The sequence below is a fragment of the Durio zibethinus genome, chromosome 27 (genome assembly GCF_047325235.1).
Source record: "Durio zibethinus cultivar Kanyao isolate XHJ-2024 chromosome 27, ASM4732523v1, whole genome shotgun sequence".
Taxonomy (NCBI): Eukaryota; Viridiplantae; Streptophyta; class Magnoliopsida; order Malvales; family Malvaceae; genus Durio; species Durio zibethinus.
The window spans coordinates 979,163-1,005,912 of record NC_143188.1 but is presented as its reverse complement, the minus strand read 5'-3'; the positions used below and the strand labels follow the sequence as shown (position 1 = coordinate 1,005,912).

Genomic DNA, 26,750 nt, shown 5'->3' with positions numbered 1-26,750 from the left:
TCCCTCACATAGCATTAGGAGTGAGGCATATATAAATGAGGATAAGTGGCATGAGGCTTAGCTGGAATGTAGACCATAATAAACTTCACTTCAACATGTTTCCAGATTCCATCTTTTACACCGTATCTTGTAAATGAATTTGTAGCCTGATTGTTTCTTCTATTAGAAAAAATAAACAAGAGAAATAATAGAAAAAAGTTGTGGCTCTGAGAAATGAAAAACATTTTCTTAAAGTCAATTATGTCTTTAAGATATAATAAAATCTTAAACTCTCTAATAAAAAACAATAAAAATGATTATACAGAAAGATTTATTTATAATGAATAAACAATTATAAATTTCTATTTAGATGGTTATGACTTTTTGTATAATCATGATCTTTATGAATAATAATCTATTTATATTCAAATAGTTATGATAATTTGTAATATGATAATTATTTATGTTCAAACATAATTATTTAAAATATGAATAAAATTAACACAAAAATTAATTTTATTCATCAATAAATAAATCTTTCTATTCAATGTGAGATGCATCACATTTTAAACTACTAACAATCCTCAACTAGTTTGGAATGTTGGTGTTTAATGTTTACCTTTCACATAAATAAATATTATGAATACATGAATGTATCTTTCCATTTAAACCTTCGATAAGTGTATATATCTTAGAATTCTAACGAAGTTGATGGTGTCCACAGATTAAACCTCATCTCCTAGTATTAGAATTGAAGATATAACATACATAATACTTATTTGTTCTTTTGTCAAAGGTTTAATATCGCTTTTAATATTATTATGGCCATATGCTTATTCTATTTACAAACATTTACAAGAGAGACTCCAATTCTTTTTGTTGAAGCAACACCACGTCTATGTTTATATAAGTAAAGTTTCTATTATGTCTCAATTACTTTAGACATTTAAAACTCTATTAAGAGTATAAAAACTTATCTTTCTCACATAATGGATTACACTAGTTTTTAAAATTTGAATGAATTTTACTAGTATGTAACTGATACATAATAATAATTTATTTTTTACTCATTAAATTTTGCAATTAGAGATTACTAATTTAAAGTTGGGTTCCCATTATTGGTGTCTAATAGTAAGAGTTTAAATTAATTCTACTTGTAGTACTACTAACCAAATATCTTAGAATTCAATTTTCTTTTATGGTAATTATCCCCACTTAAAATTGAATATCTAATATAATCACTTTAGGCTAATATGTCCAAACTTTTCATTTAGCATATCATTTATATGCTCCAAGCATTGTTGCCTCATTCTTATCATTTTAAGAAATAGTTAGTTTTATTTGTGACCGCAACTTTATATTCATTAATTTCAGCCATTATATTTCCATAATTTTATACATTTTTAAAACAATTATACTTCTAATACAATTGGATAAACTAAATGAATAAACCAAATAATTTTAATCCTTTTAAGATTTTTAAGGATTTTTTTTTTTATGATTTTACTTTAATAAGTGTCTAAACTTATTAATCTCTATAATTTGCTCATAAAATTATACTAAAATCTTATAACACTATAGTGATAATTTTTATTTTTATTTTTTATTCTTATTACTCCTACCATTTGCAAGTATGCATTCTTTTATTAAAAAATATCTCATTCAATTGTCAAGATATCATATATACTTAATCAAGTTGCCAATTCACTTATCTTTTCACTATTTCGTGATTTTTTTTTTAAGTAAGAGGCCTCTAAATCCACTATTAATGAAAGATAATTAGCAAATATCTTAATATTTTTATAAAAATTTTAAAACTTTTATATTTTAACTCAATAAAAGAGTTTACATCAATAAACAGATTTAAAATATAATCACGCTTTTATAATCTCATTTTAAGACTTTTTATGTTAATTCATAAATACTTATATGAATATATTTCATCATGGACACTATTAATAATTTTTATTACCATGAACAAAACCATTTCCATCACCCTAAATGGATCAAATAACATTCTTTTTGCTATTATAAAAGTTTTCATATTCAAAAGATCTTTAAATTATTCACGGCTTCCAAAGTAAATATATTTTGAAATTTTTACTATATAAAATCATAGATGATAAATCATTTGTACAATCCATGAATTAAACCATTTACATAACAAAAAATTATCACAACATGATCAAGATTATGCAATCAATTTTAGCTTATGGCTATTCTAAGCTAACCATAATAATCTACATCACACCTATAAATCATGTAGATTTGCTATTGAAGTTATCCCATTTATAGTGATGGCTTTTAGTGAAAACCAACTATCTTAAATGTTATCATAAGTTTTCAATACATATATTAATTGCCCAGTGGCCAATTCCAAGTTCATGACTATTGAAACTTTAAATTCGATTTCAAAATTTTTTTTATAAGAACTTTATTTCTCCACCATTGTGCAACTTAGATATCTTTGTTATATACTACTTTTAATTGGTCATAATATTTTCGGATATTTAATAAATTCAAACTTTACTCATAGAACCAATATGCCTATATAAAATAAGAGTCCATAGTATACTTAACTCTAATTTTAAATATTTTCACAATCATTTTGTGATCAATATGTTACTATCTAGATCATCATATTAATACAAGTTATGAAACATGAATCCAAAGAATCATTTTCATAAAATAGAATAAACAATAATTATCATATTAGTTCTACTCATATTTTATGCAAAAATTTATGATGAATTTGCATTGGTTAAATCATTGATTGGCTAATTCTAAAGTTTACGCTTTCACAAACTAATATTATTATCTAAGCCTATATGTTAATATGGCATATAACCAACCATATCCTTACCATTATTATGAAACTATTGAAAACTTTGGGAACTTATTCACTTTTTCATTTTAATAGCCTATAAAAGGTCATTTTTTTTGTACAAGAAGCAAAAATATATTCATTATCTTTAACCAATAATGTATTAATTGGATGATGTCATTCTATCTCCATAACCCATATCTTTTTTATATGTATAAGAAAGAAAATTTCATCTCACTTAGTTTATTTTTGTTATAAATGACAAACTATACCAATGTTCTTCATGCCATCACAAAATGAAATTAAACACATGCATGTATTGGTGCCTTTGAAACATTGAATTTGCATGTTCTTTTTTAATTTATAAACATGCTTAATTAGACATTGATGAGCATTCTTTAAAATGATAGTAATCGATAAATATTTTAATATTTTTTAATGACATACTTTTTCATTTAATCAATATCCCATATGCAAAAAGCAACAATGCTTTTTGTAATCATTGATTAACTCTTTGATGACTACTTATGATTTCAACTTTGTGATTGTTCACAATAAAATTTTATTTTGTAAAATCACTTCTAGTGTAATACACCTAGTAAGCAAAAATATCCGTCACATGGCCCATATTTTTTATAATAACAATTATTTGGTTTATTATCCACCAATTAATGCATGAAACACCATATCTTAATAATAATTATTTACATTTATCAATTTAATTTTAATTGATTTTCATGAAAATTGAACACAAATCAAAATTTAAACCAATAATAAATTTAAAATATATATATCAACATTTGATTTATAAACAACTAACAAAGATGGAACCATACAAATAGCTTGACTTAACTTATTATCTTAATTTTGGTGCCGTGATTTAAAAATAAAACTAATCTTGCAGCAAAATCTTATTTTCTGCATATATTTTTCACTTATATCTATTTTTTTATGGTAAATACTTTTACCTATTTTCAATTATTTTCATAGAAATCATAAGACAATTTGCCTATTCTATATATAACCAAGATATGACAATTAAATAATTGGTCATTTCATTAGAACCTAATTCAATTCATTACTTTATAACAAGTGATAATTCTTTTGGTCGCAGATCAATTCATGTCATTTTCTTTTGTGTTTCAAGACTATTTCCCATCCTAGTCTTTATATGCATAGATTTTTCAAATAAATATAATACAATTTATTAAACACAATTGTGGAGTCTATTTTAGTATATACATAAACTTATACAATATAATCAATATTTTGCATATTGTGTTTTGATTTTACACACTAATAAAATAAATTATTAACGTATTTATCTTATTCAATGAATCTTTTTACCAATTATGCAAAAAATAAAATACATACTTCTAATAAAGATCTTAATGAAAATTAACATTTTGATCTACAGAAACATTAATCTTTTAACACCTTAAGCCTTCTCTAATACTGATCTCCAAATCATACCAATTTTTTTCTTGTATCTTTCTTATGCAAATATAACTTTCTTATAATTGCCTTTAAATTGTTAAAAAAATATATCTAAGAGAAGAGAAATAATAGAAAAGAATTTTTTCTTTGAGGCGTGAAGAATACTTTCTTAAAAGTAATTATGCTTTTAAGATACAACAAACCCTTAAACTCTCAAATTAGAAGTAGTAAAAATAGTTATACTGAAAGATTTATTTATAATGATTGAACAGACATAAATTTTTATTTAGATGGTTATGACATTTTATATAATCATGACCTTTATGAATAATAAATTATTTATATTCAAATAGTTATGATCATTTGTCATATAATAATTATTTGTGTTCAAACATAATTATTTAAAATATGAATAAAATTAATATACAAATTAATTTTATTCATCAATAATTAAATATTTCTATCTAATGTGAAATGCACAACATTCTAAACTATCAACATCTTCCTATGCGACCACCCTTGTTTTTCTTTATGAAGTTTTTTTTTTTAATTGATTGATGTGTTAAATAAACAGATATTAGAAAAATGATTTGGCAGCTAGCTAGAGTTTTCTTTGAATGATCTTTATGCATGATGAGTAGTGATTACTAATGCAACAATTTTGTCTTTGGTTCCGGCAACTGCTAGAGGGGAGGAAGGTATGACACTGTTTTTTGTCTGTTGTAATCCTAAATGTGGACGTTGGTGGAGAGATTAAGATCTAGTTGGTCTCATAAGTTGATGCTTACAGCTGCTCAATGTAATGTTTGTTTTCACAAACTATTTTTACCAAGACTTCTGTGTTAATGTAATACAAGGAGCTTGCTCAACCTTAACCTTTTACTTCTTTGTTAAATTTTCGTTTAGAATCAATTACGAGGCAAAAAGAATGACAGATTTCTTTTCACATTTAGTATCAACACCCAAACAACTTTAAATATAATTAACAACACCTCGCGATGTCTAACTTGCATGCATGCAAAGGTGGGTTTGAACCTGACCTATTAACCAATTGTGATTTGAGTCCCAGGACCAGTTCTTTGTGTGGCATTATTTGCCTCCCCTTTAATGCCTTTGAACTTCGGTGTCAGGTTGAGATTTGCCAACCCTGATTTTACCACCAGTATCTTGGTTGGTTATATTTGCATCCCCCTCAATAATTTGAACTTCCGACGCTTATTTTTTCAGGAGCAGGTGAAGGGTTGGGTGCACAGCTAACTTGCTCGTTCGACATGGTTTTTTTTTTTTTTTTTTATTGGTTACAACTAGTTTAGTTATGAAACAATGACAGTAGCAATTGAATATTAACAATTAGAGATTAGGAGAACAAAATGTGAAGCCCTACTGAAAACAAGCACATATAAACATGAACAGATCTGAGGCATGCATCCTATGGATGAAAGTTGATATTGTTGTACTTAGAGCAGTCCTAAATGGAAAGAGTAGCTTGTCCCAAGTCAACATACATCTTCATCATCCTTGAGGTTGCCACAGACATTACATTCCAATACTTTAGAAGGAGCATCATCAGATGGGGGCAACGGGGTAAGTGTACCCCAACAGTTTTCACGATTACACAAGGATCTCAAAAAGAAATAAGCATGAGGAAAATCAGTGTCGCCTACTTCAGCCCCATGTTATGACTCTGAGGCTATTATTTGTTCATAGCTGTCCTCATCCATGAACTCCTCTTCCTCCTCCACATTCCCACTATCATCAATAACATCAGCTTCATTATCAGACCAATTAGCCTCAACCTTGCAACAGTCACTGTCACACGTAAGCCATAGTCCGAAGCCAATCTCTTCTGTCTGGTGGAGTAGTTAAGATTGACAGGGAAATAACTCAAGCAGATCTCCCTACCTTGGGGAACATCATGAATCATCCTTACTATGATGTCAGTATTCAGGTCAGAAGTCAAGTCAAGGTAATCAAATCTGCAGGCATTAGGAAGACAATCATGGTTGAAGAAAGAAGCCTTGGGATAAATACCGTAAGCACGAACGGACCTCTGCCCATCTTGTTGTAGAGAGACAGGTTCCATCAAGCCAAAGGCATTGAGCTTATCGTTTGCCAATATTGCTGCTCTGAGTTCGACAGAAATAGATAATGAAGGAGGGCAGGGGGATGAAATGAGAGAATGCAGGAATTGGACAGCAGGAGCATCAGAAGGAGAGTCACGAAGAGGAAGCAAAACCTGGAAACGGGAGGGGGGAATAAGGGCAAGATTATAGGCAGCAATAAGGAAACGTGTTTGTACTTTTCGTTTAAGAATCAAGAGGTTGAGAAACAAGGGAAGGACAGTCACGAAGGCGACCGAGAGCCTGGCAAACCCAAGGAGAATGAGAGGCAGCTGTTGCCATGGTTAGGCAATCAGGACTGCAAAAGAGATGAAGATGAGAAAATGACTGACATGGTGTTACATTTGCTGATGATGAGAGTGTTCTAAAACAATTGTCACAATAGGAGGCAGAGGCAGAAGTTTAAGGTTTGATCAAAGGAACAGCAGAGTCAAAATTTGTTTAGAGTAAGAAAGGGTATAAGTGAATATTAAAATTTTATAACTTCATAAGATTATACTAAAATCATATCATAAATGAATAGATATAGCTCCAATTTTTCACCTGGGTGTTTGAACTGACAGCAGCTTAGGAGATTTCTTCGAAGGAAACCAAATAGAAAAAGGACGATATAGTGAAAGAAAATGAGCTTCAATTTAATTACAGAGAAAGCCCAATTAAAAAATATCATATTAATTAAATTTATAATTCAAATATTATATTAAAAATTTTATAATTTAAATATCACATTAATTATTTAACTTGACATTATTTCTTTCAAACAATTTCAAAACAAGAGTCACCGAACCAGTCAACCAGTAAGAACAGAATTGGCTAAAAGGAAGGCAATAGGAACAAAAAGCTATTGCCTCTCACCAATGAAAGATCGCCACGTGGTCAAATATGCATCACTTCTACGTGTCAACAACTCAGCTCCAAAATCTATTTTTTCTTCCTCCTTTCTTTCTCTCTCTTGACAATAAACAAATTTAAAATATCTCTCTCTTTCTTTTTCTCTCAAATTTGTATCATCTTCTTTACACTCGAAAATACGTATTTATATACGGTCGCGTTTAGTCAGCTGATCGGCCGGAGGCGGTAGCGGTGCTGGTGGTTCGGTGTTTGATCAGATCGTGATCCAATGGCTGAAGACAAGTACAACCTCAAGAATCCGGCAGTGAAGAGGATCTTACAAGAGGTTAAGGAGATGCAATCCAATCCTTCCGATGATTTCATGAGCCTCCCTCTCGAGGTCTGTTTTTTTCTCAAATCTCAAAATTTTAGGCTTTTTTGAGTCCCAGTTTGATAATTCTGGTTCTGGATGGAACAGGGACTAATTTGAAATTTTTAAAAATATTTGATTTGTTGTCCAATTAAGAGGCAAGCTGTTTGCTGATTTATGAGATTATGGAGGATTGTCAGGACAAAAAAAAATTTTTTTTTTTGTTTTTGTTTTCCAGGAGAATATATTTGAATGGCAATTTGCAATTAGGGGTCCTGGGGATTCTGAATTTGAAGGAGGGATTTATCATGGAAGGATCCAATTGCCTTCAGAGTATCCATTTAAGCCCCCTTCATTTATGTTGCTAACTGTAAGTGCTCGCTTTATATATATATATATATATATATATATATCTCTTTTGGTAATTATCTAATTTGATGTGCTAACAAGTTTGTTTGTCTGTCTGTCTGTCAATTCAGCCAAATGGGCGTTTCGAAACCCAGACTAAGATTTGCTTAAGTATATCTAATCACCACCCGGAGCATTGGCAGCCATCTTGGAGTGGTGAGTATCACTTCTCTTGAACACAAACGCAATGCGAAGTTTGATATAAATTGTATCCCAAATCCGGATATTGAGTATAATGAAGAAGTATTTGCATGTTGTAATGTTGATTCCATTGCTATTTGATGAAACTCTTCGGAAGGATTCGTGAAAATGATAGTGGCAACTAGTGAATTGATAAGGTTTCATTAGTACTATTTCATATCCCTTCATTATGGCATGTCCTTAGTCTGGTTTTTCTTATTTAATTGACCTGTCTTTTGGATTGAAGCCAAAAGGTTTCCCTGTGATTTTTATTTTAAGAGCTGGTACATGCTTAGAGTTAGTAAGTTTAATTAGTGAAATTTGGAGAAGGAAAAAATCTAGAAAAAACCTGGCTAATCTGGCTGTTGGTGTTGAACTGTTGATAGTGCGGACTGCTCTTGTGGCACTGATTGCTTTCATGCCTACCAGCCCAAATGGTGCCTTAGGTTCTCTAGATTATAAGAAGGAAGAGCGGCGTGCTCTTGCTATCAAATCTCGTGAATCACCACCTAAATTTGGGAACCCCGAGCGCCAAAAACTTATTGATGAGGTATGTTGTGCCTAGATTACAGCCTAATAAGGTGATTTTGGTCATCTGTTAATGAAGCTTTTGGTGGCACAGATACATGAATATATGTTAAGCAAGGCACTTCCTGTTCCTCAACTCAATCCTTCACAGGCCTCAGAAGAAGACCCTATTGATAGGGATGGAGAAGCTCAGGCTAATCAGCAAGATTCTGTTACCATGGTTTCTGGGAATGGGCTCCTCAATCAACAAGTAGGTGACAGGGTTGTTGAGGAAGAGCCTGTGGCTCCTACTGATGCTAATCAAGCTACTGCTGAAGGGAGGATGAGGGTAGTGAGAGAGATTCCTGCGAGTGGACAAAGTAATGAGCCACTGCAAAGGCCAGAGATGAGGGTTCAAAGGTCTGCTGATGACCACTTGTTTACATGGGCTGCTGTTGGACTTACAATTGCAATTTTGGTTCTTTTGTTCAAGAAGTTTATGAAATCTAGTGGACATGGTGCTGTTTTCATGGATGGTTCATAGTTCCACCGAGGATCTACAATGACCTGCGATCGCTTTGACGGACTAGTTCAACAAGGAGCTAGAAACCTATCAATATTTTTATTTACATCTAGAGTGGATCATTCTGTAATATATAGCATGCCGTCTTGATAAATCTCAGCTATTGTTATTAATGGTATATGTGAGCATGATATATACACATAAGTTTTGAGTATTCTTTGCTTGGTGAAACTCTTGTAGATGTTCTGTTCCAACTATATAACACATTGAGCAGTATTTTGCAAAGTTGGCTACATTGAAGTACAAAGCGTTAAAGCAATAAGCAGTGTTCTTTTTGTTCATACATAGTCTGCAATGAACAGTCAATGTATGAGCTTGAAGCATCGTTGTGTATTTACCGAAAAAAGGAGAGATGGTAGAGTTTTCTTTACAGTGGTTAGGTGCATGAATCATTGTCACCCTCGTTCTCTTCGCACAAAAATATGCTCAAATGATTTTTGTATCCATCTGGGAAATCAAGGAACTTCTCAGCATGCAATCAAAGACCTTGCCTTTGCATGTGTTGCCTGATAGCAACCAAGACTGCACAGGGGAAGCTTTGAGTTGGAATCTCCATAATTGTATTTGTACAATTAGGACCAGCGCAGTTTTCTCGCAGTGGAGGAAAACTAGAGGGAAAAGAAATCCATAAATCCCACTTTGAAACTTTCAGAAAAGCATTTAGGTCATGAAAAACACAAGACGGATTTGTAAGAGTACCTGCACGGCGCTGAATTGAATAGCTGTGGTAGACCAATATCTTCAGAAAATGTAACTGTTGCTCCACCAGAACCTATAACCCATCTCACCATGTTTGATGCAAGAGTTTCAGGTTTGGCAGCCTTTCCCTGCAACAATTATTAGTTCAAAATGCATGAGAATAGTGTTAGAAAGTACACAGAAAAATGCATGAAACAAAAAAAGTCAAGGACCTGTGCCAATTCATCCCGCTGCTTCTTCGGCTTTTCCTCCCTCTTCTTTCTTCCAGAATCTTGACCCAGTTATTTTCTGATTGCCTCAGCCTCAGACAATTCAAAGACCCTGTTAAGACTGTGTCTCAAATGATCATGGAGCAGTAATAAAATTAATCAAAAGCAAAAAAGAAATAACGGGTAAAACCTCAGCTTCCCTGGCAGCTTTCTCTGATTGAATTCTACGTCTCTGTGCAGCCTCAGCCTTTTTCAACTGCTGCTCCACTTCAGAAAGTTTCTCCTTTTGTTCTATCATCACCAACCAATATTAGCATTGAAAGCTCTAAGATACTTAAAACACATTGCAGCTGTATCATTATTACGAATCCAAGTTATTCAAAGGGGTAAAGGGATAGAATCATATTAGGGGAAAGAAAAAAGTAAATGAAGTAGCATGTGAGGTAATTGCTAACTTTTGGGTGGGCCAGGAGGTAAACCATCGGGGAACGCAACAAGACTGGCACCAGGACCAGATAAGAGATCTTTCCGAGACTGAAGAGCTCGATTACGTGTTGTATGAGTTGATTTAGTTCTTCCTTCCACAAACAAATTAACTGATCCCCTTCCCAGCATCTTCCTTCTAGATCCAGGCTCATTGTCTGATATAGGCTCATCTTCTTCCACATAATCTCTATCCTCAAAAATAGCAGTATATCTCCCATTTCTCTCATCCTCTTCATCTTTATAATTTGAGAGCCATTTGAAGCATTCAGTCTCCCTAAATAACGGATTTCCTCATCTTCATCATCATCATCATCACTATTTATATCCACATGGCCAAATCCAAGACACGCCTCTTGGGAACCCGCTTTTCGATTTGGCTCATTCCTGTCAGTTTGATTCACAGCTAAACTTATCACAGAATACCCCTTTCCATAACCAGAGCCATTGCTGGAGAAATCTTTCCATTGAACTCCATAGCCTTTTCTATCATCAGAAAGTTAGGAGCCTTTGTTGTCCTGCAGCGATTGTTCATGCAACAAACCATCAGCTTGCAGAAAAAAAAAATAATTGCATTATAACAGAGTACCAAAAGAACGAATGACACATGGTAAGTAAAATGTGGAAAAACTTAAAAGTAACAAATGACAATGAGACCAGATTGACGCTTGTTTTCCCAAAACTTACAAGCAGTAAACCTAATAACAAATGTCAGAGGAGAAATGCCTTACGAAGAACCTCTTCCTATTGCAATGATAAATAAAATTGACGTATCTCAGAATAAAGAAAGATCAAATTCAACAGCAGATTGTTGGTCACAACACACAATTCTTTAGAAACAGTATAAGCAAAAATGAGAAGACTAAGTTAAGCTAGGCACAACACCAGAGGCATGATCTGCAGTGGACTTGGTGCGGATCATACGGGTAACCCCACTAAGCTTGAGCTTAAGTTTCAGCTTATTCACTTCCTAATCCATTAGAACCATTCTCAAAATTTTTAACTTCATTGCCACTACTACCTATGGCTGTTGTTTGTGATGACATTAAAATGTAATCATGTGTAAATGTCTGTTGAGTAAGGAACGGACTGTGTGATATGTTACTCCTCTTCTTCCTTACAGCACAGCCAAAGACAGCCAACCCTGACCAGCAAAAGGTTTCCATAATGCCCAGGGAATCGAACTCTTTGACAGCAAATGACAAAATTAAGATCAAAATAGACAAGTAAAAGGCAAGAAAGCAAACCAAACCAAAACAAATAAATTCAATAATCAGATGTGCAATAAACAGAATCACAACAAAAATTAAAAAAAATTTCTGGTGTTTTCATTTCCTGCTTAACTATTAAGAGAAAGTTTCAAAAAGACAAAAGGAAGAACCAGTTTGAAGCTCAAAAGTCTCGATGCCGAGGCAACTTAAAAAAGATTCATACAAGGCTGCATTTTTCTCCATAAAAACTACAGCTCGGAGCTTAACAATATATATAAATATATAAATATATATAATCCCCCCAACAACTAGCCTGTAAGTCTACACATTGAAACAAAATTTTGTTAAAATCAAACCATAATTATGATAAAAATGATCATTTCTGTTTTTAAACAAAAAAAAAAATTCAAATAATTTGATTCAACGAAGTACTTGAATCAATTCTGTTTTGGGATTTGCATTACAAATGTCAAATCAAGGAAATGATAAAAATGGTCAAGCAAACTACTGCTAGACAATATTTGGATGGTTTTCGTTAAATTGCATAAATCTCTATGTTAAGGCCCTCTAGAATATATTTTCACAAAAAAAAAAGATTGTAAAGCTAGCTGCTTTGAATTTCCTTTTGGTTTTTGCCATTGAAGTTGGAACAAAATCTGGTATGCAGCATATAAAACATTGTCAACAAAGACTCCAATAAAATATCATGAAACACTTAGCAACATACAGAAAATTATGGATAGAAGCCTTAAATGATTCTGAAGGTTGTTTATGATCTCCATCAAGTACCCTTTGATATCAAATTGCAGTGAAAATTGGCGCATTGTTATTGTTTCTACACTAGCGACGGATCACACTCATGATTAATATTTCCCCAGAATCTGTGTTGAGAAAAAAGGAGACTATGAAGAGCAAAGCTCCTAACAGGATGAACAAAACTGCAGTGACACTCATGATTAATTCTTCCTAAAATCTATATTATGGACATGAGTTAAAGATCCATTTAGAATGTCAAAAAGTTTAGTTCAAACAAAAAACATTAATTATTTTCAGTAATAATGCAAAGAAAGCCTGATAAAGATATGGGTATATATGATAAAGTTTAGCATTATACATGCAGTTAAACATAAAAAGAAACTGAGAATCTATTCATTGCATGGGTCAAGTAGCTATCAATCTGAAAAAAAAAAAAAGGTATCCTGCCATCCTGGAAACTTCCATGCAAAGCATGTTTAGACTTTATTTCAGTTTCATTCAAGTAAAAGCTAAACTGATTGCTTAAAGATAAATTCAAGAATTTTTAACAGTGTAAATGGCTGTTATGTTCCAGCTTTAAAAAGTTGAAGCCAAGAAATCACACACACACCATGAAAAAGGTTGCTCGATTAATGCAAAAAAGAAAAGAAATATATACTATTTCTACTATTTATCACTTCAATTGTTAGCACTATAAGGTAATCAATATTAATCTATGTTGAATCCGAATTTAAAATTTATATAATCATTCAATAAATTTGCCGTAATCCTTTTTTTTTTTTTTGGTAACCTGTACCTATAAAATTTGAAAACTACTAATAACGAAGCATTTAATTTTAGAGTTAACATTTAATATATTATTAATGAAATTATTTTAATTCTAAAATTAAGAGATGACACATCTCCCCTAAAGCAAAAGAAGTAAATTTTTCAAAACAAAAAATTCAAAAATATAAAATAAAATAAAAAGTTCTTCTAACAATGGCTCGGTTAAGCACATGAGCCGCGCTGGGCCAAGACAACTTCAAGTTGGAACAGATTTGAAAGCCCAAAAAACGGATAGTCGTCCGAATGTCAAGCCACATTTTCAGTTGGAGCCTTGGAGGCAGTTGGATCTGGGTAATTTTAAACGATTACCCTCAAAAGATGTTTTAATTACAAATGATGCCATTATAGACTGGAACTAGGCTAGAGGCTAAGGAGATTCTGAAAAAGGTGGGCGATTTCCAAAAGCAGAATCTGAATTTTTTTTAATTTTCTCTTTCTTTAATAATTTTCCTTTCTAATTTTCAAATCCAAAATAAATAAAAAATCACAAAAACCCAAAAAAGAAAAAAAGAAAAAAAGCTCACTCTCATTAGAGAGCACTTCTGTTTTCTTCAAGATCAAAGCGCTCTCTTTCTCTCTCTGGAGATACGATGGCGTTTTGGTGGCCGATCATCGTTCTAGCCATTGCTTATGCGATCTGTCGTTTCTTACTCATGCTCATTCCTCCAAATGTTCCTTCTATTGACGTCGACACTTCCGATGGTACGTACATGGATTCGGAAAATACGTATAAATTCCGCTTTGCTTATCCGTATTTTATACTTGCTGAATCGTTTAACTTTTACTTTAAATTTGTTCGACACAGTGTCGGATGACGGGAACCAAACTCAAGAAAACAGCTTTATTTACGTGAGTGTTTCTCAGTTGCTTATTTGATTTTGATTATTTGAATTGTTTTTCCTTTTTAAATAATCTCTTCGATTCAAACTTCAGAAATTAGGTATGATTGTTATTCGATTTAAGGATTAAATTTGAGTTTTTGACTCGGAATCGAAATTTGTTTCTTCCTGCTAGAAAAAAGTACTTATTTTAGTGGAATGGATCTAAGGTAAGCGCAATTGAAGTTGATTTATTAATCAAGTTTTTAGATCTGACAATCTAAAACACAACACGGGTGACAAACACGAATACGATACCAAAATAGGACATGAATGTTACATGACTTAAAATTTTAGTTATAATTATATATGGGTTTAATAAAACAAATCATGTCAACACAAATTGACACGTAATTTTCGTTTTAAACACAATACAGATATATGAATTTTAGTATTTACATGACAAGAATACATGAATTGTTAGGTCTAATTTTTTGCATGTAAAATTAAAGTTTTTTTTTTTTTGTGTTATTTGAATCTCATGTGGAAATTCTGTGCAGATACCGCCAAGGGGAAGAACGCAACAATCAGACAGAAAAGTTCAATGCTATGAGCCTGCTACCATGAAATACTTGGGCTTTTTCCCGGCATTGACACCTGCTGAGGTTAGTGATGTTCAGGATACATTTACTAGAATTCACTAGCAAAAGAGTATTTATATGTTCATTGCTGTACCTGAAATGGTATACATTGTGGCTATATTTGCAAACCATATATAGACTTTAGACCACTTTGTGTGCTTGCTTGTTTGTACATATGGATGTATCATGTTTCTACTGCTTATCTTCAGAATTGTTTCAATATGTACACTTAGGTTGAGGAGCGTGTGGCACAAGCAAGGAAAGCGCAGAAAATTTGGGCAAAAAGTAGTTTCAAGCAAAGGCGACAGTTTTTGCGAATTCTTTTAAAATATATTATTGAACACCAAAAGCTTATATGCGAGTAAGGATTCTGCTCTTCTATGGATAGAGAGTGATTTTTTTAATTTTTTTATATCATATTTTCCTTTTACTCACATTAAAAACTTTATGAAGTTCATTTTTATTTCCTCTCTTTTCAATTTTCTGTGTATCAGAAAAGTGAAACTCTGCATTTCTTCTGATTTCATGATATAGACATTAATTAAATACCTCTGTGTGACCCATTGTTTCATTGTTTTACTTAAGAGTCTCTTCACGAGATACTGGGAAAACAATGGTTGATGCATCTTTAGGTGAAATAATGACAACATGTGAGAAGATCACTTGGCTTCTTTCAGAGGGTGAAAGGTGGCTCAAGCCTGAATACCGGTACTTCCTTTCAGCCTTTGAATATTATTTCCTCTTTCTAGGTATTCTTGGCTCTATCTGGAAGAGAGATCATCCATTACTCCATGCATCTTATTTTTTATCACTGAGTTTCTAGATTGCACTATGCTGACCTTTTTTTGCTCATGGCAAACCATGCAATTATGTGTTTGATGTATTAGCTTTTTTTCTCAATCAACATCCTATCTGTAAGCTTTGTGCTGGAATCGTAGAAAATGAATGTCTTACTATAGTCTATAGCCGCATTCTTATCAATTCTTACTTCTGAAAATTTGGCTTGTAAGTGGCTTACTATAATTTTGGAATCTATTATGAGTGTTTGCTATCTGTAAACTCTGCATTCTTATATCAATATTCACTTCAACTTGTGCAGATCTTCTGGAAGATCAATGCTTCACAAGATATCCAAAGTGGAATTTCACCCGCTTGGTGTAATTGGGGCTATTGTTTCATGGAATTACCCTTTTCATAATATTTTTAATCCAATGCTTGCATCAGTCTTTTCAGGAAACAGTGTGGTGATCAAGGTACTTAATGATCTCTTAGAATGTTTTATCCTTTTATCCTTTATCTTTATTGGTTTCAGAACGCTTCTTAGTTGTAAATTTGTGTCTAATCTTAGAGGCTGTTGCCTAATGCCTACATCCTTGTCCCTGTAAACTGGTCACTGGCATTTACAGGGATGTATTTTGACATGTATCACTAAGTTGACCAAAAACTGTGTAATTGTAAGTGTAGGTTTCTGAACATGCAAGCTGGTCTGGATGTTTCTACTTTCGGATAATCCAATCAGCTCTTGCTGCTGTTGGAGCTCCTGAAAATCTGGTTGAGGTGGTTACAGGGTAGGTACTTATCCCAACTATTTAGACATACTATGCTCTTGGTTTCTATGCATCTAATTTTAATTAGACTTCTCTTTCAAAGCTTTGCTGAAACAGGAGAAGCACTGGTGTCTTCTGTTGATAAAATCATATTTGTCGGATCACCAGGTGTGGGACAGATGGTATGATCTTGTGAATGGCTGGCTGTACCAAATTTTGTTGTTTTCTCCAGTATACTGATTTCACCTGCCTATTATTCACTTCTGATTTTATTGTAATTGATTGTGCAGTGTTTAAGTATGTCAGAATGTTATATGAAGCAAATATTAAGTACTGTTCTTCACTATTAATAAAGGAAAATAAACCACTGTTCATTTTTCTTTTATTTCCCCTAGTTCCTATGTTAGTTTTCAGCTTCATAGTAAATGAGTTTATCTTGATAAGACTTCTTTTATTGTTTTAATTGCAAATGGATTGGCATGTTTGCTTTCATTGCAGATAATGAGAAATGCTGCTGAGACCCTTGTACCAGTTACACTTGAGCTTGGTGGGAAAGACGGATTTATTGTGTGTGAAGATGTAGATATTCCTCATGTATGAATCCTTTCCACCCATTGTGATAACTAACATGACTGGTGATTTATATTTTGGTTGAGAGCTGAACTTGCATTGATTAGTGCCATTGATAAGACTGTTTTCCATGATATAGGTTGCACAAGTTGCTGTCAGGGCTGCTCTCCAATCAAGTGGGCAGAATTGTGCTGGAGCTGAGAGATTTTATGTTCACAGGGATATTTATACTTCATTTGTGAATCAAGTGGCTAAGATTGTGAAGTCTGTTTCAGCTGTAAGATGTCCCTTCTCAACAATGTTACATTAATGTTGTGTCATTCTGTGACTGATAAATTATTACCAGCCGTTGCAGCTTTCAATCAGGTCTAAAACTTGTGTGCTTACGTTGGAATGTAATCGCAGTAGCAATTGTTGAATTATCTAGGCTGCAAGTACTTTATGAACTAAATCGGCATTCTCTGAAGTGAAATTAGATCTCTGATGTTTGGTTATCTTTTGTAGGGCCCACCACTTGCTGGAAGATATGATATGGGTGCCATTTGCTTGCAAGAGCATTCTGAAAAGCTTCAAAACCTTGTAGACGATGCTGTAGACAAAGGAGCAGAAATTGTTGCTCGTGGAAGTTTTGGCCATTTAGGTGAAGGTGCCGTTGATCATTTTTTCCCCCCTACTGTGCTCATAAATGTAAACCATACAATGAAGTTGATGCAAGAAGAGGTAACAGAAGCTGTACTATTCTGTTAAACATAGGGTTTAGCATTTGTTTCATTTTGACTGTCCATTGAATCACACATAGCATGCTGTATTTGCATCCAATCATTACAAAAGACAATTTCAGCTTATTAGATCTTCCGGTGCCATATTTAATCGTTCAATAAACTACAATACCCATGAATATTCCTTCATAAAAAAGAAGACCCATGAACATAATTATTTCCTGTTTATGTGGGGAGTATTAGCTAATTTGTGATAAAACTTGAGTGTCATGCAGGCTTTTGGACCAATCATGCCAATAATGAAATTTAGCACAGATGAAGAGGTTGTCAAGCTTGCAAATGATTCAAGATATGGGCTTGGCTGTGCTGTTTTTTCTGGCAGTCAGCGGCGTGCAAAGGAGATAGCTTCCCAAATACACTGTGGAGTTGCTGCAGTTAATGATTTTGCATCAACTTATATGTGCCAGGTACTTCTCTTTTCCTCCTAATTCCAAATATGAGATGGCCTTTTGTGTTTGCTCGAGTTGGAGTTGATCCAGTTTTCTTTGATCCCTATTAAAACCGTCTGTAGAAGGATTTTTTTGTCAACTCAGGTTATCTCTGTTTAATCCTATTGAACTAAAAATGTCTATTGGTCTTCCAGTCTCTGCCATTTGGCGGAGTAAAAGACAGTGGATTCGGGCGATTTGCTGGTGTCGAGGGATTGAGAGCTTGCTGTCTGGTAAAATCCGTTGTTGAGGATAGATGGTGGCCTTATATCAAGACCAAGATACCAAAGCCTATTCAGGTCAACCTTGCACTGTTACACTACATTGATTATTCTTTAATATGCTAACTGATCTTTTTCTTTGTTTTTTTTCTTTTGGCTCTACCAACTACAGTATCCTGTTGCTGAGAATGGGTTTGAGTTTCAACAATCACTTGTGGAGACACTTTATGGCTTGAACATTTTGGACCGTCTCCGGGCACTAGTCAATGTTCTAAAGATCATTTCCGAGCAAAGTTCTGTTGCCAGTAGCAAGAGAAATGACTGAGTTGACACCAAGAGTGAGCTCTCTATTTTACTTGATCATTAAATTTCAGTAATGTAATGAGTCTCATTATCTTTTCCAAAACTTTAAGTCCCTTTTTGGTAACATCTTACGGAACCATCCAACAAAATTGCCCTCTATTCCTATAACTTTTGCTTGGTAATATGTGAGGAGAAACATCACTTTCCCACTATAAGGCAAAAACTTTAGTCTTTAGGCACTTTCATTTCTTGCTCATCCATGACCCCAAACCGACCCTCTTAACTGTTGTAAATAATGCTTGAAGAAAATTCAATTTCATCTAGATTACAAGTACTTGCATTAATACTAGATCAAAAGCTAAACATCACATCTTTGTAACCAAACAAATAAAAATAAGTAGACCAGAAGAACATTTCTTCAAGCCATGATGAATTTAGGCAAAACTTTACAATTATGAAAAGAAAACCCTCAAATTTCCCCTTTGTGGCATCACATCAATGATCACTACAGGAGATTTGGGCCTATAATGTTCATCGGTATCGACCTCTTTGATTTCCTAAATGCCATGTTGGAACATAAAAGGTTTTGTGTTAGCTTAAGCCAAATCATACAAAACCCAACCACACATCCAGATTGGCTACAAAAGAAAATATTCTTACCTGAACAACATTTCACCCTTGATGACACGCCCAAACACAAGTAGTTTTTCATTTAAATCTGGTAGTGGTGCAGTTGTGATAAATAGCTGAAATGCTTTGCTATCTTCTTCAACTTTTGTAGTTACAAGCATAAAGGCTTCATGTTTTGGTCTGGTTAGTTATGAGAAAAGATTTTAAGTTATCTGAATGACAACAAAAGACCAAGAAAAAGTACATTCCAGATGACCTTGTGGTCAGCCGACTATGAAGCTTCCCTTTTGATGTCCAATCTTCAATGCCTCCAAGGCCTTTTGAACGTCCTCCTAGAATCACATAGTTTTTTATCACCTGATGGAAAGGCATCCCGTTGAAATGTCGGTCAGTTTAGTATCATGCCGGTCAGTTTTGTATCTTTGATGAAGATGGATATAACAAATATTGAGTTATCTTAGGCAAAATCAGTCAGTTTAGTATCTTCTTTTCCACCACAGTTATCGTTATTGCCCATAATGGACGTTCATGCGATCAGACAATTTAAGTTAGAGGAATTTTTTCCAGAAAGTGGTGAATGAATTGGAATTCTTAACATCATTTGACATCAATATCCCAGGATTCAGTAATCCACCATATTTTCAATTAAAAGTCCTAAGCATCAAACAGTCCAACAAGAAAAATTGTAAGACTCCCCTAAAACAACAGCAGATTTAGTACTCTAAAAATTACACATAGAAGTATGAACATCAGTCAAAACAAGCAACATTTGAGTGTAATACCTTCATATTGGCAAGAGAAGAAGACATATCGTACTATTAAACAGAGGGGTTTCATAAAAGATCGGAAGGAACTGATCAAGAAAGCAAAAGAAACTAAAAAGGAACTCTTATTCACATCTAAACAATGGAGAAAAGAAGCATTCAGATTTAAACAACAATTACAGCATTGAAAACATAAAAAATATTTGTCACCTACTAAGGCATTCAATTCAAACAATCTTTTCTTCCTCTTGAGTGTTACACAATATAAATTTTATGAACCATGTTCCCACTAATCAATGGCAATAAACAAAGAGTATAAAGATACTTGGAGACCTACCACAAGTCCAGAAATTTGTCCACTGTCTCAGGAGAACTATCCTTGAAGAGTTCTAAAGTTATGTATCCTTTTGATGTATTTAGATCCTACAAAAAGGAAACTATGAAAAAAGGTATAGCCTATAGCCTATAGGCAAAGGACTAAAAAGGATTTATGCAATTACTCCATCGGAGAAACTCACAGCATATCCAGGAATATCATACTTGTTTGAATCTACAACTTTATCAACATGCTGAACCAAAGCACAAAAATATTAGTAGTTCAAACAAAATAACCATCACTTGAGGATGTGTTTAGTATATTAGATTATGATAGAATATGATAAAATAATATTATAAATAAGATTAAATTAAATAATATCATTTTTTTTGTGTTTGATGTGTGCAAAAATTAGAATATAATAATTTATTTATTGGTCAAATTTATCCTTTCTCAGAGTTTATATAATTTAAATTATTGATATAATTTTTCAGGATATAATAAAACATGTAAGTTCAATCTCATATATTAAAAATAATTTTATCCATTTTGGAAGGATTGAGTCATTCCATATCAAGGGGATGATTAATACTCCTTATAATTTTATCTTTTTCTTTAGATACAAATCAAACATAATATTAAATGATTATTATCCTATCATATCTATTATTTTATGCACCAAATATGATCTAAATATTTAGCTGAAAAAGAAAAAATACCTCAAAAGTTGACAGCCCAATTTTTCTCCCTTGACCTACAATTAACAATGAAACCATTTTCCAGAAGATTGATTTGTAGACTTAATTTCACATGAATTAGAATTGGCATCGTGGATAAGATTGGAATAGCAAACCTTTGAGACCAATTCCTGTAAGTATCAATTAAGGAGAATAAAATCAACAGAACAATTAAATTGCACAAGAGAATTGTAGTGACTCTGATCCGAGTTGGTCCTTTCTTCTTCTTGCTTTGGATTAACAGAGCCTGAGGCTTTATCCTTGCCATGAAAGATTAGCTTCAAGCTTTCAACTGTGGATCACCGCTCTTTATACAAACAACTCCTGTGAATTTGAAAAGCTTCAAATATTTATCCAAACAGAAAATGAAAAAGAAAACACAGCAAAGCAGATCCATTACTATTGCTTGAAAACTATCTTCACACTCAGCCCTGGAAAATGCTAACAAAGCTGATTAAAAGAAATGAAAAAAAAAAAAAACCCTTGAATAATTCGATCCGTTGAATAAAAAATTGAAAAGTTGCCTTTGAAATTGATCGAGTTCTGGCTTTCGAAGGAGTAACTCAAAAGACTAGTGGCGGGGTTTGCTTTTAATCGTTTTTAATCAGAGAATCGGTGATGGAGTGGACAGTTAGAGGCGGTGAGCCCCCATGGTAGAGCCTGTCTAAAGCGTCTATAATTGTATATAAATAGGCAAATATAATATAAAAATAAAATATAAAACGATATCATTTAAAAGTTTAATAATTATTATATATAAATTTAATATAATTAAAAAATATATTTTATATTTTTTGGGTTTGATGATATATAATTTTTATATAAAATATAATATTAATATATAAATTTTAATATTTTATACGATAAAAGTTTACGAATCGTCATATTTAAAAGCAACGGTCATGATCGCATCAGGAGTTTGATGTTGGTTGGAATGGACAACAGGCCTCGCTGTTCTCTGCTTTACGCGTTGGATATTTTCTCTCTCCTTGTTCTGAAAGTGTGAGAAACGCTTTTCGTAAGAATTTGAACGGGCTCGCGGCCTCGCTGGATGATGGTTCGTTACGATCCGTTATGAGGTGGGTCGAACGGTCGGAGTTTCTTGACTCTAGTAACCTAGATAAAATTCAGGCTACTTAAATGGGCTGTTAAGCGACCCATATATTTTCAATGGATCATAGCCTTGTGCAATTTGCCGGCTGAGTGTCGAATTCATTGGAGTGTTCCATTTTAGGAAGCAAATAATAAATTCAATTATCTAAAACCAGATTCCTCAACTTGATAAAACCTCTTCTTTTTTAGCCTATGCATATTATGTTAATTTTAATTACGAAATAATGATATAATATGAAAAAATACGAAAATGATATAATTTAATATTTTAATAAAAATTATATATAAATTTGATAAAAACAAAAAATATATATATTTTGTATTTAATATGTCAACATAAATTGTGATACATTGATGACCAATGATGGTAATCGGACACACTGGCTCTAAGGACATGGAGCTCACTCTACTTTGATTGGATGTCAAGCTTTGTAGAGGAGAGCCTAACTAGAAAAACTTGATAGGGTCATTTGCAAGATTTAAATCTCCGTTCTTGATGTTGAGAGATCATGACATTGCTGCAGTTGGTATCAGTCGATTCTCTACAATTTGTGTATGAACATTTTTCCAGTTTCATAAAGTGTCTAAGAACCATCCATTGTTGCATCTTAGATAACAATAGTATTGTAACTTTTATATGCTGGGCCGAGGCAAAGTCATGGTCTCTTGTGTGATCTCCCCATTCTTTTTGGAGATGTAATTCTCTTGGGAGAAAATTTTCCAGAGTTTTCCATCACAATGTCCAGCTTAGACGGGTCTAATGACAATGTATCTTTGATGAAAGCATCCAAATCAAATCCACTTCCATTTCTAATATCAGTGCCATCATTTTGTCCAGAATATGGGCTAACAAATGGTTCTTGAGCACCATTTTCCTTGGCTGCATCTTTCAGAGGTTCCTGTGGCTTGTTGCTGAGGCCTTGGTCCAAGTTCAGAAGTCTCTTTATGCTGTCAAGAGCTGGGTCAATGACATCAAAAAATCCCATTACCCATGAAGCATCATCCACAACTTCAGTACGCTGTTACGTGCAATCGAAAGAAAAAGAATCATTTAGAAGTTCTCAATAGCATCTGGATTCTGAGGAATTCAAAATTAAAAATAAAAAATAAAAGGAAAGCTGCAAATTTTCCTGAAATCATCAGGCAACAGGGAAGTAGATTGTTTATTTACAGAATAATAGCAATAGCTTAAATCAGTTTACTATGAGCCAATTACTGACCTGCTGGAAATAGAGGTTACGAATTTCTTCAGCACGCACAGCATTTCCTTGGTCCTCCTCCAATGCTGCCCATGTCATCCATGTTATGTAACTCTGAGAATTTATATTGAGTGAGGATCTAAATAATCTTCTAGCTGCTGATAAGTTACCGGCTCTCTGTTCCAAAACACCCCAAGCCTACGACAAATTTGATAAGCTTTAATGTATGCATCGAGCAGGCAGAAGATTATCTTATGTATTTAACTTTTCATCAACAAAATTCTTCTTGCTTTTCAAAAGAAAAAGCAGGCGGAAAAATAATTGCCAGGGAGTTCAGGATATTTGAACTTTATATCGGTATGCTTATATCATGCAGGTATTAACTATTACCTGTAAGCATCGAGCAGCACTTTCAGTTGTTGAGTCAATTGACAGTGCTCGTTGGTACAAGTCCCTCGCTGTTGATATATTCCCTTCCTTCCATTCCATCCATCCCCATGCCTGACAAGCTCAAAATATCAGCAGTGTCATCAGTTTTCGAGTGGATTCATAGACAGTAAATCCAAATTGAAACCAAACAAAACATTATCAACAATGAGATATAAAGATGATTCCCTCCAAAAATTAATAAGGACTAAATCAAGTTTAAGGGTTGTAAAATCCACAATGGTCTATGGGCTACATATCCACATAGGCACAAAACTAGCAATCAAACAGCTTAACGAATTTCTTACAATCCACACTGGTTGGTGCCTTGGGTCCAGCTCAGAGGCTCTCCTAAACAAAACACGAGCTAGATTTGCTGTTGAGTGTTTATATTCCAACAAAGCAAGGGACTGAAGTAAAACGGGATCTCTAGGATTGAGTGCATGGCCTATCTTCAAAAGTTTTCTTCCCTTGTCAATATTGCCTTTATTAGCTTCAAAAACTCCCCAAACATGCCATGCAAACCTGTTCTTGTGGCTTGCTTGGACTGCTTTCTGCAGATTAAATACACATGTTACAGTCATGACGGTAAAATGGCATAACTAGGTCAGAGGAAGAGAGAGAAAGAGAGAGAGAGAGAATGAGTTTACAATTTGCCTTTCCGAAATTATAATCTAATCCTATAATAATGAATACCCTTTTTAATTAGAAAGGATTACCTCAAACAGTAGCCTAGCAGCACGATTGTTTTCCTGTTGCACCTCCAATTGTGCCCATGCCTGTGCTCAATCAATTTGACAAGGCAAGTAGAAAGACTTAACTAAAGCATATTTACAGTAGAAATTTGGCAAGGCATACCATACTAAAGACTTACAAGCCAGCTGGCACAGCTTTTTGGGTTGCATTTGGTGGCCTGCCTGAACAAGTATCGAGCCTGCTCGTACCTATTTGCTTTAGCTTCCAGCAATGCAAGGGTTTGATAGATATACTCGTTTCCACCACAAAATTTGAGACCTTTAGCAAGCAGATGCCTTGCCTTCTTGACATTACCCTGTTTTAGCTCTAGAACTGCCCATCCATGCCAGGCAGCAATGTGTCTCTTGTCAGCAACTGTGGCCGCATCAAAAAGTTCTCTAGCCCTTCTTATATTTCCAATCTTATTCTCCAACACAGCCCAACACTGTTCGAAGAGTATAAAAATGTTGTCAATTCCATATAAGATGAATAATAATAGAATATGAAACAGTGGATCTTTATATTGATTCATGGATCTCTGCTTAGTGATGTATCTATGTTTAACAAAATCTTTTCCTTTCGCTTGCAGCAGCTGGTAGGTCCATACCGTCCATTACATTCACCAAAACTAAAATCTGAAAAGGTTTCAGGGAAACTTCTAACTGCTCACATGCAAATAAGTGACCACCAAAAAGCTTCCTCTGTGCTTCCATATGTAGAATCCAAACAAGCCGAAGTATTTGAAATTTTGAGTCCTCATCCCCAAGAATCAACTTACTATTCTCAGATGGATAAAAGAGCAGATTTGCAAAAGCAGGCCCAATAATGACAATGACCATCTTAATACTAAAGCTTTCATTTCAGAATAGGTAGCATGAACTTGAACTTGAAAAGAACCAACATCATAGAATTTGCTCCCGAAACTAATTAAATCAGAGAATTCCAGGTTATTTCCAGAAGTTGATTCTATTAGCAGATAACTCTTTCTTCAAATGTCCTTTAGCTTTGTCCCTAATAGGTTCCACTATTTAACTATTCATTAGAAGCTATAATGGTAAATAGTATTGATAAAATCAGGCAGGAAAAGAATTATTATTCTATAAGCAAATATAGCAAAGGAGCAATCACATTGACAAACAAAAAGGAAAAGAATGCAAAACCTGCCAAATGTAGGGATTTTCTCCTTGAGTAGCCTGGCAACCTCTCTCATACACAGCTCTCGCTTCTGCCTTTTTTGATTGCTTGCTCAATATCTTCCCTAATGTTACGTATGACCTCCCATCTTCTGGCCAATAGTATATACACTACAAACAAAAATACAAAAACCATTATCAAAATCACCACACAATCCCCAACAAGCAACTCAAAGCACAATGTAAAACCGAAAAATCACCAGAACCCAATTATTCTTACCTTCTCCAGTATCTTTTCAGCTTCTTCATACCGATACTTCCTCGCCAAAACCCTCGCTTTATACAAGGCCAAGTCCAAGTTCACAGTAAGCGGCTTCTCTTGAGCACCGCCAGCCTCCACTCTTTCGGGCTCAAATATAGGCATCTTCTTGGCAAATTCTTCAAGACCAGCATCTATAGCCGATGATTTCAACACATCATCATTACCTTCTGCTTCACCAACCTCACTCCCATCATCATCTTCTTCACCGGAAGCATCCATGACTGGCCTGCGAACAACCAGGACCTTCTTGAAAGTGTCCTGATTGACTTCCAAAGAGTCTTGTTGGCCTGCTTCTTGGTCCAGGACTGGAGAAGAGGAGGAATTCTTGGATGAGCATGGAGGGAGAGAGAGGAGGGAAGGAGAGGGAAGGAGAGTTTTGAAGGGAAGTAATGTTTTGAAGGTGAATTTGTTGGGGGTTTGACAAGGAGAAAAGAGAGGAAAGTTGGGTTTTGCTGAGGAAGACGAAGAAAATATTCGCATTCTTTCTTTTTTATCTTTACTTCTTTTTGCTTTTAACGGATAAAACTGTATGATTTTCATGGACGGGAACGATAGGCGGGCACCGGTGAAGAAGAGAGCAGTTTCCCAATTACCAATATGTCCTTGTGCACGATTCTTTTAACATATTATTATTAGCCATTTT

At 33.9% G+C, this 26,750-nt stretch overlaps 3 protein-coding genes and 3 pseudogenes across 9 annotated transcripts; 2 read left to right on the top strand and 4 right to left on the bottom strand.

The window, feature by feature from the left end:
- Nucleotides 1-5,700: 5,700 nt before the first annotated feature.
- Nucleotides 5,701-6,750, bottom strand: LOC111280153 (histone-lysine N-methyltransferase ASHR2 pseudogene; annotated as a pseudogene).
- Nucleotides 6,751-7,308: 558 nt separating this feature from the next.
- On the top strand, nucleotides 7,309-9,464 carry UBC32 (ubiquitin-conjugating enzyme 32). 2 transcript variants are annotated; one of them, XM_022867036.2, is made up of 5 exons: nucleotides 7,309-7,591; nucleotides 7,800-7,931; nucleotides 8,041-8,125; nucleotides 8,536-8,699; nucleotides 8,829-9,464. In XM_022867036.2, exons 1-5 carry the CDS (start codon nucleotides 7,481-7,483, stop codon nucleotides 9,198-9,200), a joined length of 864 nt encoding a protein of 287 aa, XP_022722771.1. In that variant the 5' UTR covers nucleotides 7,309-7,480; the 3' UTR covers nucleotides 9,201-9,464. The 2 variants fall into 2 exon arrangements, with proteins under 2 accessions (XP_022722771.1, XP_022722770.1); XM_022867035.2 differs by having other exon boundaries at nucleotides 7,311-7,591; nucleotides 8,772-9,464.
- A 138-nt stretch (nucleotides 9,465-9,602) lies between these two features.
- Nucleotides 9,603-12,562, bottom strand: LOC111279955 (uncharacterized; annotated as a pseudogene). Its single transcript, XR_016334699.1, has 6 exons — nucleotides 11,471-12,562; nucleotides 10,603-11,180; nucleotides 10,338-10,438; nucleotides 10,151-10,240; nucleotides 9,939-10,066; nucleotides 9,603-9,847 (listed from the first exon to the last, which is right to left on the bottom strand). The product of XR_016334699.1 is annotated as an uncharacterized LOC111279955 (transcript).
- Nucleotides 12,563-13,810: 1,248 nt separating this feature from the next.
- Nucleotides 13,811-23,654, top strand: LOC111279172 (aldehyde dehydrogenase 22A1). 3 transcript variants are annotated; one of them, XM_022866067.2, is made up of 15 exons: nucleotides 13,811-14,127; nucleotides 14,231-14,274; nucleotides 14,804-14,908; nucleotides 15,118-15,245; nucleotides 15,470-15,592; nucleotides 15,984-16,137; nucleotides 16,349-16,452; nucleotides 16,535-16,613; nucleotides 16,930-17,025; nucleotides 17,141-17,278; nucleotides 17,506-17,721; nucleotides 17,996-18,187; nucleotides 18,364-18,507; nucleotides 18,602-18,767; nucleotides 23,131-23,654. In XM_022866067.2, the coding sequence occupies exons 1-14, from the start codon at nucleotides 14,016-14,018 to the stop codon at nucleotides 18,752-18,754; spliced, it is 1,788 nt and encodes a 595-aa protein (XP_022721802.2). In that variant the 5' UTR covers nucleotides 13,811-14,015; the 3' UTR covers nucleotides 18,755-18,767; nucleotides 23,131-23,654. The 3 variants fall into 3 exon arrangements, with proteins under 3 accessions (XP_022721802.2, XP_089612741.1, XP_022721801.2); XM_089756615.1 differs by lacking the exon at nucleotides 23,131-23,654 and adding an exon at nucleotides 19,514-19,817; XM_022866066.2 differs by lacking the exon at nucleotides 23,131-23,654 and having other exon boundaries at nucleotides 18,602-18,891.
- On the bottom strand, nucleotides 18,995-22,026 carry LOC111279118 (peptidyl-prolyl cis-trans isomerase CYP21-4-like; annotated as a pseudogene). The gene is made up of 7 exons (XR_016334821.1): nucleotides 21,580-22,026; nucleotides 21,162-21,503; nucleotides 20,645-20,695; nucleotides 20,464-20,549; nucleotides 19,619-19,737; nucleotides 19,393-19,542; nucleotides 18,995-19,289 (listed from the first exon to the last, which is right to left on the bottom strand). The product of XR_016334821.1 is annotated as a peptidyl-prolyl cis-trans isomerase CYP21-4-like (transcript).
- Nucleotides 22,582-26,722, bottom strand: HCF107 (high chlorophyll fluorescent 107). Of its 2 annotated transcripts, none has more exons than XM_022866064.2 (8): nucleotides 26,066-26,722; nucleotides 25,813-25,956; nucleotides 24,792-25,097; nucleotides 24,637-24,696; nucleotides 24,226-24,471; nucleotides 23,882-23,992; nucleotides 23,513-23,605; nucleotides 22,582-23,311 (listed from the first exon to the last, which is right to left on the bottom strand). In XM_022866064.2, exons 1-8 carry the CDS (start codon nucleotides 26,645-26,647, stop codon nucleotides 22,949-22,951), a joined length of 1,905 nt encoding a protein of 634 aa, XP_022721799.2. In that variant the 5' UTR covers nucleotides 26,648-26,722; the 3' UTR covers nucleotides 22,582-22,948. The 2 variants fall into 2 exon arrangements, with proteins under 2 accessions (XP_022721799.2, XP_022721798.2); XM_022866063.2 differs by having other exon boundaries at nucleotides 23,513-23,689; nucleotides 26,066-26,719.
- Between the last annotated feature and the right edge of the window lie 28 nt (nucleotides 26,723-26,750).